The sequence below is a fragment of the Lactuca saligna genome, chromosome 7 (genome assembly GCF_052625555.1).
Source record: "Lactuca saligna cultivar CGN05327 chromosome 7, ASM5262555v1, whole genome shotgun sequence".
Classification (NCBI taxonomy): Eukaryota; Viridiplantae; Streptophyta; class Magnoliopsida; order Asterales; family Asteraceae; genus Lactuca; species Lactuca saligna.
This window is the reverse complement of record NC_136423.1, coordinates 61351277-61363748: the sequence shown is the minus strand read 5'-3', so window position 1 is coordinate 61363748 and position 12472 is coordinate 61351277. Positions and strand designations below refer to the sequence as shown.

General features: G+C 34.2%; 1 protein-coding gene across 1 annotated transcript; it reads left to right on the top strand.

The window, feature by feature from the left end:
* The first annotated feature begins 6550 nt into the window (after positions 1 to 6550).
* MYB36 (myb domain protein 36) lies at positions 6551 to 8274 on the top strand. The gene is made up of 3 exons (XM_078962722.1): positions 6551 to 6821; positions 6927 to 7056; positions 7306 to 8274. The coding sequence occupies exons 1-3, from the start codon at positions 6686 to 6688 to the stop codon at positions 8072 to 8074; spliced, it is 1035 nt and encodes a 344-aa protein (XP_078818848.1). The 5' UTR covers positions 6551 to 6685; the 3' UTR covers positions 8075 to 8274.
* The last annotated feature ends 4198 nt before the right edge of the window (positions 8275 to 12472 follow it).

Below are 12472 nucleotides of genomic sequence, written 5' to 3'. Positions count from 1 at the left end.
ACAACATTCTTCAGGTGTTGTAGTGTTATGACATTTGTCACCCCAGACCTGACGGTCTAACTGTAGCTAACAGTTTAGGTGCGGGGTTGTCAATCCCGTATAGATCTATACACAAGTATCACGCTCTCCCTCCAATAGATTATAGTATACAATACAGGGCTTGAAATGCATACATAAGTGTACGTTGAAGTTTGAATATCTCACATTGCTTAGTATAAATAGAGTTACAATAAGATTGACTTTACTTCTTTTGAAAGTATTTCGTTTTTCAAGATGTATATGTAAAATGTACGATTGACCTACTAACTATACCCATTATAGTTTTTCAGAAAGTATGTTCTATCTGGTGAAAATAATTTGGTGATGTACTAACCCTTTATACATAAAGTTGTTTGTATCGATACTCTATAAGATAGATATTACATTTATGTTTATAAAATGATACTTGGACTTGTAATGTAGTTGTATTTCCCCCGTAAAACATGAAAAGAATTGAAAGGTAGGGGTATGAACTCACTTGTTCGGGTTGGAGAGAGTGGGGCTAGAGTCGAGCAGAATTTCAACCGCGGAAAGCTGCGTCTTTGAGCTCTTCGGGGATCTCGGTAGCGTAGAACCTTCGTGGGGGGCTCGGGTACGGAAACCGAGGGCGTCGGGATGGTCTCTGGAGCTTGAAAGTATGAGAGGGTGATTGGGAGTTTGAGAAATTGTGCCAAAAACCCGTAGCTCAAACCCTCTATTTATAGTACTGGAGGATCGCGTACGCGGGGCGTACCACCGGAGTACGCTGGGCGTACGCGTTACGCGGGGAGTACTTCGGTTACGCGGGGTGTAAAAATGCGTCACGGCTTACGACTCAGGTCTAGCTAGCGTAGAGCACTCCAGCCAATGGGACTTGACACTGGGTCTAGTACGCTGCGTGTAATCTTGGATTACGCTGGGTGTAATCCAATCTCCCATCTTCTAAATTCCGTAACATTCGCGTACGGGCTTCGTTTTTCGCATTCTTTATATCCACGTGTAGGTGAGATTATGCTCTACAACTTTCATTTAGACTCCGTCGGCTGGTTTTGACTTCATTTTTAATGATATGTTTTTAATAGGCCGGGACTGTTAAAGTCCGTTAAAAATTTATAGTTCCTTTATTCGACGTCGGTTTTCGTTTGTCTTTTTATCATTTTACTCCTATTGTGGAGTCCTTCAACTTTCGTTTAGGTGGCGATAGCTAAATAACACTCGATCTTCAATTCGAGTTTTTAGCCCTCTACTACTGTTACGAAACTTAGGAAATTCGTAACTTCTTCATACGAGGTCCAATGTGGGCGATCTTTTTATGTATGTTTACAGTCTAACGAACTCTACATCTTTTGTTTAGATACTTAAGGCTAAAATGTAGTTTATTGAAATTTCACTTTTTACGTTAAATAGCGTTTTAACGGCGTATCGTAAATATACGAGTGTTTATAATTTCTTCAATATAACTCGGTTTTGAACGTTCTTTATGTTTTTGGAAACCTCGGCACGATATCTAATAGTTGGTGCATCCCATCTTAGATATTTGAACACTTTATTTTTGAGGTTAATTTAGTTGATTCCAAATAGTTTTCGTTGTATTTGACTTTTGAGCGTTACACTGCTTTTGGAAAAATATAGGGTTGTCACAATAATCATCTATAAAAGATGCATAATATGTAGACCTACCCTTAATGGATATTGGTGCACGACCCCACACTTTAGAATGAATAATGTCAAAAGGAGCAATAGAGAAAGGCATAGTCTTACAACAAGGTAAAGTAAAGAAATTTTCCATTTTACAACCACTACAAGCAGAAATATCATAAGTGTTTAAATCACCCAAAACACCACTAGAAGCTAAAAACTCAAACGTGATACAGATACATGTCCGAAACGAGAATGCCAAAGATAAAATTGAGACGAAAAAAGACTCAAATGAAAAGAAGACAAATCAATGTTGGAGGCAGCAACAACAGACACTTTAAGAACCTCCAAGACATAAAGTTATCCCACCCTACAATCGATACCAATCACCTTTTGTGTGTGTTGGTCTTGTATAACACAGGCAAAATCAGAAAAGAACTCCTAATTACCAGACCCACATAATTGGCTGACTGAAACAAGATTCAAAGTGAGTTTAGGAATGTAATAAACATCAGAGAGAAACATACCAGGAATAGAAATAGACCCAAAACCCTCAACTGTCATAGATATATCACTAGCATACATAACAAAGATATATGATATGCGTGAAAAGAAAGTAAATGATGACAAATAAGGAGACATACGATGCGTTGCACCAGAATCTAAAATCCACAAAGATGAAGGTATACCTGAGTTACCAAATGAAGTAGGTACAATGAGACATAGATGCAAACATGGCAGTAGGATTAAAGGCTAAAAGCTGTCTAAAACTCTCAAAAACCTTATGATCCAAAATACATAAGGTGGTAGGTTTACAACTAACTCATTATCAATTAATGGAGCAACAACAGAGAACTATGAGGATGAGGTGAACATGGCTGAAATTTCTGCTGACCATACTATTATGTTGTCCATACTGAGGATGACTAGATTTATCCTTGTTTACTAACAATGGACACTGAGGTTCCAATGATTTTTCTATTTGTAGAATGCACACTCATCATAAGCAGCCCTTGGAGTTTGTCAAGACTTATTAGAGGAAACAACAAGCACAATAGGAGTAGAAGTAGGAATGGAGGTTGCTTTAAACCCTTTATCCGCGTAAGACTTGATATGGGTCTCTTCACCAATCAACTCATGAACAACAGAATCCACTAAGGGAATAGGGGAGAGAAGAAGAATCATTCCACATAGACCTTCAAAATTAGAAATCAACGCCAACAAAAACTGGACCAAACGTCGTTCTTCCCTCATAGCAATATAAGGCTCAAAATCTTTTAACTCTTTAAATTCAGTAAGAGCCAATTGATCCCACAAATCAGGCATAGCAACATAGAAATGTTGATTACTCAAGTCATTTTGCTGAATGGCACGAATATCATATTCTAACTGATAATGTTTAGTAAAGTTGGACTGAGTATACAGTCTGTCAAAGTGATTCCAAACTTCTTTTGTTTTGTCATATTTAGCAAGCTTCATACTAATAGATTGTGTAATATAGTTGTTAATCCAAGTAATGACCTTTGAGTTATCAGTCTCCCAAGCATCAACCAACAAATCGAAATTCTCAGCTTAAGGCACTTAAGGTTTGGCGTTAGTCTTAGTGACATAGCCCCACATATTCTTCCCATGAAGGAAGTTATTCATAACATAACTCCAATACATATAACTTTTTCTATCAAGTCGAGCACTGATTGATTGAAGGGAATCATCATTTCTAGTCATGTTGGCAATGGATAAATAACCACAATAATACATAAGAAATCAGAGAATGAGAAGTGCAACAAACCAGCGGAAGTTGCCAATCGAATAGCAAGAGATCGAACAACAACGAACTAACAACAACAGAGAACGAATACCAACAAGAAAATGAACATCAATTGCGAAGGAGTATAAAATAAATTAGAAACGAAACAGCTACAATAACCTTAGAAATTTTTGTTCAGGGCTCGACCATAGATGACTACCCCCCGTAACCGTGAAGATGACTGCTATAAAACATTTTAACAATATATCAAACCACCGCTCTGATATCATGATAATATTGTCATACGATTATTGAAAAATATAAATTACAAGGTTCACAATGAAAAACATAAAGGCTACATAGAAGGAAAAGAAGAATAAATACTAGCTAAAACCAAACCCTAATGGGCTAAATCCTAAAGGGCCCATAAATATGTCGGCTAACAACATATATATGCTAACATTATCATTATTAATAATTTTTAATTATATTTGCGGCTATTCCACCAAAGAAAAGTGTAAGAAAAGCTAAGAATATTAAGCTTGAAAAGGTGTTGTTAAAAAATAAGGGTAAACCAATAGACTTGGCTTTTGATATGGATCTTTCATTTGATCCTGTAGAAGAACTTAAAGACATGTTTTCTCATCAGATTAGGAAGATAATGTTGTCGTTAGCCCCTTTGATAGAATAGGTTGGAAGAAAGTTTCCCTCATGTTATCGGATGTAATAAAACAACATATCAGGGGAAATTATTTATATTTGAATATTTATTATGTTTAATTATAATTGGTTTTTCCTTAACTATCATTTTATTAGACAGAGTTTGATTTGGATCGGGTTTCCTTGGATCCAGAGAGTGCTAGGATATTAGAGATTTTTATGAAAATTTAACAAAACGTTTTAGAGATCATAAACCTGGTGCCAAATAGATATGGGTAACGATAATTAGGAGGAAGTTGAGTATTTCCAATCGAACAAACACAAAAATGCTTCAGAAAAAAAAACAAAAACAAAAACAAAAACAAAAAAAGTCCATGAACTTCAAAAGTACTCAAACTATGGAGGGTCGAGCTCGTATAGTATTGCTTGGTATAAAAAGCTAACATACTATATATGTAATTATCTATTTAAAATATAATATAATTTTTAATGTTAGACAAAATTTGAAGATAGTTGAAGCGTTCTATGTTGTTCACACCGGTAAGAACGATATATTTTCTACTTGTGTAGCAGAGGAGAAATATGTAAGTATTTAATTACAATTTTGTCATATAATTAAGTTATTACTTATACTTAATTGTTAATCGTTTTTGGAAAACACATAATCATTTAGTGCACGAGCTCCTAGAACAAACTCAAGGTTTAAACGGAGAAAAAGATCTAACACAAACTGGAGAAAGAGCTTGTTTTGATAAAGTATTAGGTTCTTACATGATCATATTAGAGGCATTGGATGAAAAACTTTTGTGTGCACGACCATCACAACCATCTCTAACCAAACAATATTATTTAACTTCAGAGTCATATATATATATATATATATATATATATATATATATATATATATATATATATATATATATATATATATATATATATATATATATATATAATGTTCATGTTGTTTAGGTATTTCTGATTTTTTTTTTGGTATTTTGTAAACTGGTAATTTAATAATTTGATAGTTTGGTTGTTTTAACTTAGAATGTAATTAAATAGTTTGTTAGTTTAGCAATTGGAAATTTGATAGTTTACTAGTTTGTTAGTTTGATGATTATTGGTAATTGGTTTATGTTGGTAATTTTAACTTGCTTATATTTTTGATATTGTTATAGTTTGGTTTATGTTTTTTAACTTATAAGTTTATATGTTGTTATTTATTATGTATTTGGAGAATCTCTGATCAATGGTCAATGATTTGTTGTGTATTACAGAATTTCTAGCATGGATTAAACCACCAAGTGATTTTGGAGGAAACGAGATGAGTCAAGATGGTAAGCTTTAGCGACAATTTTTGTCGCGAGTCATAACTGGTTTTATTGTAGTGTGATATGTTGTCACCAAAATAAAGCAAGACATATTGGCCTTATTAGAAAGCCAATCACCTTAAACTATTTTTCTTCATCGCTTCTAGCAATGCTAGATTAAAGCTTGCATACGATGACAAGGGTATCCTTGCCTAACCCCTTTTCTATGCTAAACTCTTTATGGAGATATTCTGTACGAGTACCACCGAAACAGAGGTGGAAGAAAGTCAGCTAAAATTTCTTATGCAAAAGTGTCTTGACAATAAAAAGATCCAACTAAAGGAACCAAAAGTTTATCATCTCTCATGGACTTAATGGACTAACAAAATAATTAAATCATTTTCAATTTACACTGTTTTCAATTTGCGCTTATACAAGTAACACTTATTTTGCATTTCCTCATATACAAGTGACACTATCTTCAATTTCAAGATAAAAGATAAATAATTTTAACTTATTAGAAGTGAGAAATGAACCCAACTTTAATTTGTTCAATTTTTATCAAAAATACAACTGTCGCAATAATAATGAAGTACAATACACAGGAGGTTGGCGACAAACAAATATCATGGAGTTTTCTTTCTTGATTTTACTTGCACCATTACCTTTAAACATAAAAGAAACCATTTTCCCCAGTCTGCTTTAGAATATTTATATCTAAAGATAAGGAAGATAATTGCGCAGTTGTTTGTCTGGTTGCATCATTATTACTTTCATTTAAAAACAAAACCCCAATGTATTAATTAATTTTCAATCCGAAGTTTCAATGTATTAGTAGTTTTCCAGTTTTGAACTTATTACATTTATTCACATAATCTATTTACTAACGTACTAATTACGTTGTTTATTCTCTATTGTTTACTATCTTTTAAGTCATTACAAGTAAATTTAAAATATGATAAAAGTACTGTTTGAAAATTAATAAAATACTAAAACATTTTGGATTAAAAAGCTAAGTACTTTGACAAGGAGTAGTTATTAAATTATTATCAAGAACAGGAATATATCACAGAACTTTGAGAATTTAAAAATAATTAATTAAAGTATGTATTCTATGCTCGAGTTGTTAAACACACCAAAACCCTAGCAGAAGACTTTTTTTTCTTTAAAAGGAACCACATCCAACCCTAATTGGCATTCCCACTATAAATCTCAGGTCATCGCTTACATTTATCCAAACACAACCCAGAGACGCAAAGAGAGAGAAATACAGAGAAGCTTTGATCGAGTCCAAAGGTACACGAACTAAACAAAGATGGGAAGAGCACCTTGTTGTGACAAAGCAAACGTGAAGAAGGGGCCATGGGCTCCCGAAGAAGATGCTAAGCTCAAAGATTATATTGAAAAATATGGTACTGGTGGCAACTGGATCGCTCTTCCACAAAAGATTGGTATGCATCTTCATCTTTTGCTTACAATATTTCCTTTTCTAGCAAGTTCGTTTTTCTGACAATAACCTTCCTTGCGTTTTAACCTAAACGATTGTACGTATACAGGCATAAAAAGGTGTGGAAAAAGTTGCAGACTCAGGTGGTTGAATTACCTTCGACCTAATATCAAGCACGGAGGATTCTCTGAAGAAGAAGACAACACCATCTGCAGCCTCTATATTAGTATTGGCAGCAGGTATTACTCTCTCTCTCTCTCTCTCTCTCTCTCTCTCTCTCTCTCTCTCTCTCTCTCTCTCTCTCTCTCTCTCTCTCTCTCTCTCCCGTTTGTCCTTTGCACTTGACCATGATGCTCTTGTTCAAAGAATATAACCTGCGTTATAACATGCTCAAATTTCTTATTGATTTATGTATACATGCTTTTGTTAGTTCGTGGTTGTTATGTATGAGCTAATATTGTATCTGAATCACTTTTGCAATTAAATAGGTGGTCTATAATTGCTGCTCAATTGCCTGGAAGAACTGATAATGATATCAAGAACTATTGGAATACAAGATTGAAGAAGAAATTGCTTGGAAGACGCAAGCAGTCTCATGGTAATAAGCTCGATGGTTCAACTCAAGACTCCAAAAATGGGAACGAAATGGAAAGTCTAAGCAATTCCGCCATTGAAAGGCTCCAACTTCACATGCAACTCCAAAACCTTGAAAACCCTAATCACTCTCCTAATCTGGCGATGTGGCCTTTCAAGTTGAACCCAATCCAAGAAAAGATGATGCATCGTCTCCAACTTCTAAGTGAATCATCAAACCCTCTAATGATGCAATATGCTTTACCTGATGCACATCAAAAGGCTGAACTTTTTCGACCATATAATAACATGTATTCCCTACCAAATAATATGTTGATGAACCAAATGGAGAATTCCATCGATAGAGTTAATGTTCCCGAATCATCATCACAAGTACCGGAATCAATTGGTATGAAACAGCCAGGCATGGAATTCCAGCAGTTTTGGGCACTACAAGCTGAAATCGATGAGTTCTTGAACAACAAAGGAGCTAATCCGATACAACTAGATCAAGCACAGGCAAATGAATTTGACTATTTCAAGGAAATGGATGGTTCCAAGGACATGATGACTTGGTGGTCGAATGAGTTCGATGCGAATTCAGCTTCCTCAAACTCGTGGGATTCAAATGGCGTCCTTGATCACCAGCAACAAGGATACGAACAGAGCGCACTGAAAAATTAAAAATGAGGTACGAGGTATTGGTGTTAGCTAAGGTTTATTCAGATTTAATTATCATGATAAAGTGGAGGCGATGGAGGAGAACTGAGTCTAAACGATGTAAATTTGTGTAATAATGTTGTCTTTCTAGTTGTTCTATCAATGTATACATTCACAAAAGCAGTTCTCTTATGTTGTTATACAAAATTTCGATATAATGTTTATGGGCATACGATACGATTAGTGGTGTTGGTTAACAAGAAACAAACGGATATCATATTCCTTTGGGCCATTCTTGGATCAGTTGCGAATTCACAAGTTAGGCTTACAAAGAATCCATTAGAATAGTATTCTGAGAGAATATCCCTCTGTTGGAAAACAACCTTTTAACTGATTAATGATTGGGCGTCTCAGGTTGACTTCAATTAATTCATACGTATATATGATCCAATGAAGGTTCCTAAAACCTAAAGTGAAAGCTCAAACCCTTATTCTTTTAGGGGAACCGATGGAGCATTATATGTGAAACAAGGAACTGATAGAGTTCTCACGATTTTAAATTTTCAGGATCAAAATTATTTTCTTTATATTGCAATTTTAATAGAAAGAAATAAAGGTTAGCAAGGACCTAGGACTGCAAAACTGAAGTGCAATCTTCGGGGTGTAAGCAACACTAACTAATCCACTCAATGGCCTTACTGAATTAGTTGTACCTGTAACCCCAATTGAAAGTAAAATACACCAAGAATCAAGAATAGTAACACATGAGATACTCACGCAGGTCTAACTTCACATCAATGGCGTCATCCGTTGTTGAGACATTTGAACGACTATCGTAACATACTGATGGGTCATGTTCTAGTAACCTTTCATCGTATGATGCAACGATTTGACTCAGGTCTCTTTAAGTCATACTCTAGCATGGACACTACCTTCCTATATGATCTAATGTGATGTAATCACATTCTAGTTACATTCTATAGATTTTCTAGTTACATGCTGCTTAGTCTTAACGAAGATTGTGATACATTTATTGATCGCTTCGATTATCTTTTCCTTTAATCTAAAGTCGGACGCTACATCGAACTTACCTCGTAGATTTATTCGGACTCGATTCGATATGACCACTAAGGTCGAAATAATTTTCGCATTCATTACAAAATCAAAGGCAATGATGGAAATTAACAAAAATGGCTCAACTACTAGAGACTTAGTAACCTTGTTATTTTCCTTGATCCAAGTACGACTTATGTGTTTCCGGTAGTATAGGTCTCTACTATATTTCACACATACTCCTACTCGTCCCAAGTATTGTCTCGCAGTCCACTAAGTAAATATTCCTAAAATCATCAAACACTTTAGCACATAGTAATATGTCCAAATAAGCACATGTCCTAATAGACTCTTCTGGGATGTTTTCCTCACCTATCTTCAACAACAATTTCTTCTTCTACTTGGTTGGCGATGGAAACGCCAGATGATGGGATGACTTCAGGAGTTACACCAAAAGTTCTATTATCCTATTAATCGAAGGTGTACTTCAGACGTACCACACTCCTCTAGACGTACTGTTATTTTATCAGGCGTATTCTAAATGAAAGATATCACTTATTATATCTTCATACGTATCATTCACTACCGTAAGCCTTCTCATTTTTTCCATTTTCTCAGTCGGCTACGAGTCCTTATCATGACGTTTTATACATCAAAACATGCATTTGGTGTGTTGAGACGAGAATATAGATAGGGGAGGTTTAGACATGTAATGCTCTTAATTACTTTGAAATGTTATATGTCAGTTCTAATATTGTAATTAAACGTTTAGAAACCTAAACACATAAAAGTTCTTAATTCTAGGTCGGCAACAACCTTAAACCTATTAATAGCATTTTAGATAGGCGACCTAAGGCATGTTATTCTATAAATCAAATAGAACATAAAAGCAATTTAGGAATCTTATCTTAATTAAAGTAAGCTAGTGTTTGTGTCAGTTCAGGTGTATTACCTAAATTATAATAGACATCTATCTCACAACCATTAGCATTCTAGTTGAAGTCTAGAAATCCACTAAATTCCTGTTTTGCTTAAACTAATGCTCTCATAGCAACTGTGACATCCGCATATTTACGACCATTTTAAAAAGTTTTATCTATGGTTATTTAAATCAGAGTTCGTTTATAATTGCGGAAAAGGTCCTTTAATATATTTTTAAAGAAATGTTTTTCATTCATTATAAAAATCTTAGGATGGCATGATTGATACAAAACATAAGCATAAACGATACAGGTCATATATTATCTTATTGTACTAATGGCATAAAACTCCTCGAATCTCTCAGTGGATTGTATATTTGTATCGCTATATGTGATACAAAGAATCTGAGTGGGTCGGGTTGGGAAACCTGATAAGTACATAAGAATTTCAATCACACAATGTCATTATATATATATATATATATATATATATATATATATATATATATATCTTAATATTAAAACCAAGTGTTATCAAACAATATATAGATTTGTTTCCAACTTGGATATCTACAAACCCTTATACCTAAACTTACACACCCCAATCGATCATCACATATCCTAGTCTAAGATTATCAGGAAGGATTATCCTCCCTGATGGATCATTTAGAATAATCAAGAGATTATCATTTGGACGATGACTAGACATACTTTTATCGTTGCCTGACCTGGATCCACCATTTCTGGTCATCCAAGGGATTATGCAGCTATACCATTATTTTTTCCTGATCTAGTCCCACCATTTCTGTTCACCAAAAGGAATAAGCAAAGATACCATTATAGTTTTCTGATCTGGACTCACCATTCCTGGTCATCCAAAAAGGAATACGATTTGTACTCTAGTATGTATTTTGTACCATCAACACCTAAAATTGTCAAGGAATAGAATTATATTCTCCATTCTTAGCCTACACACGCATATCCCGATTGAGACTACCCGATATCAAAGTTAATAATAATAATAATAATAATAATAATAATAATAATAATAATAATAATAATAATAATAATAATAATAATAATAATAAAACCATGTTTATGAAAGGGACAATGCACTCACTTGACTTAGATGGGTGACTGGAGAATTCGATTATTTTAAAACCATGTTTGAGGATATATGATATGCGAACCAGATATGGTTAATAATAATAATAATAATAATAATAATAATAATAATAATAATAATAATAATAATAATAATAATAATAATAAAACCATGTTTATGAAAGGGACAATGCACTAACCTGACTTAGATGGGTGACTGGAGAATTCGATTATATTAAAACCATGTTTGAGGATATATGATATGCGAACCAGATATGGTTAATAATAATAATAATAATAATAATAATAATAATAATAATAATAATAATAATAATAATAATAATAATAATAATATTATTATTATTATTATTATTATTACGAAAGGGGCAATGCACTCACCTGACTTAGATGGGTTACTGGAGAATTCGGTTATGCTCTGCCAAACTCCTTGACATTTTTCTTCTGATGTGACCTATATACGAATGTCACTCAGTCTTAGTCTAATTATTTCCTGATGATAATGGTAGTCTAGATTCCTCACTAATCCCAATGAGTAGTAAGAGTTTTATCAAATAAGGATCAGTCAGGTAGGACAGTTGGGAGGCAGGATCGTTTCGGCGTATAGTCTTTGTGAAATCCGATAACCAAGCTAAAGTGACCATTTTATACACTTCTCTTGTAAGTAGATCAATCAGTATAAATATTTGGAATCACTAATAAACCTTAATTGTAGGTTCATAATAATGATTATGACTATAATTAAAGGTTACACTTAACATAAACTAAGCATAGTTTAGATTACAGAGGTTCTTGATGAAAATAGGAACAAAGCGGGCAGAATATTGACTCGGGATCTCCCACTCGAAAGCTAATAATTAGTTGAGTTCTTAAGGGTGTCACCGGGATTCGCTGCATGTCAGTAACTCATGAAAAATGGGGCTACATGAGGGAGTTTTGAGAGAGAAGTGCCTAAGGGTAAGATCTTAGGAGCATATACGAAGCGGATTATTTATAGGCGAAAAACTGACTTGTGTGCCACGCATCCTAGGGTTGTGTGTTACGCACTAGACTGACGATTCTCCATCCATGAGCCGATCTATAACGGGTGGGGCTATGTGGTTGCTTCTAGAACCTCGTTACACACCTCGCACATGTGCTACTTTTCATATTTTCAAAATTGTGTAACTTCTTCATACGAACTTTGCTTTTGATGTTCTTTATATCCCCGAAAAGCTCTCAACGAGATTTACAACTTTCATTTAGACTCTTTTGCTAATTTTGATTTAGTTTTTTTTTACACAAGCTTAGACTTGTAAAGCCCATATAAAATGCATAACTTTCTTAT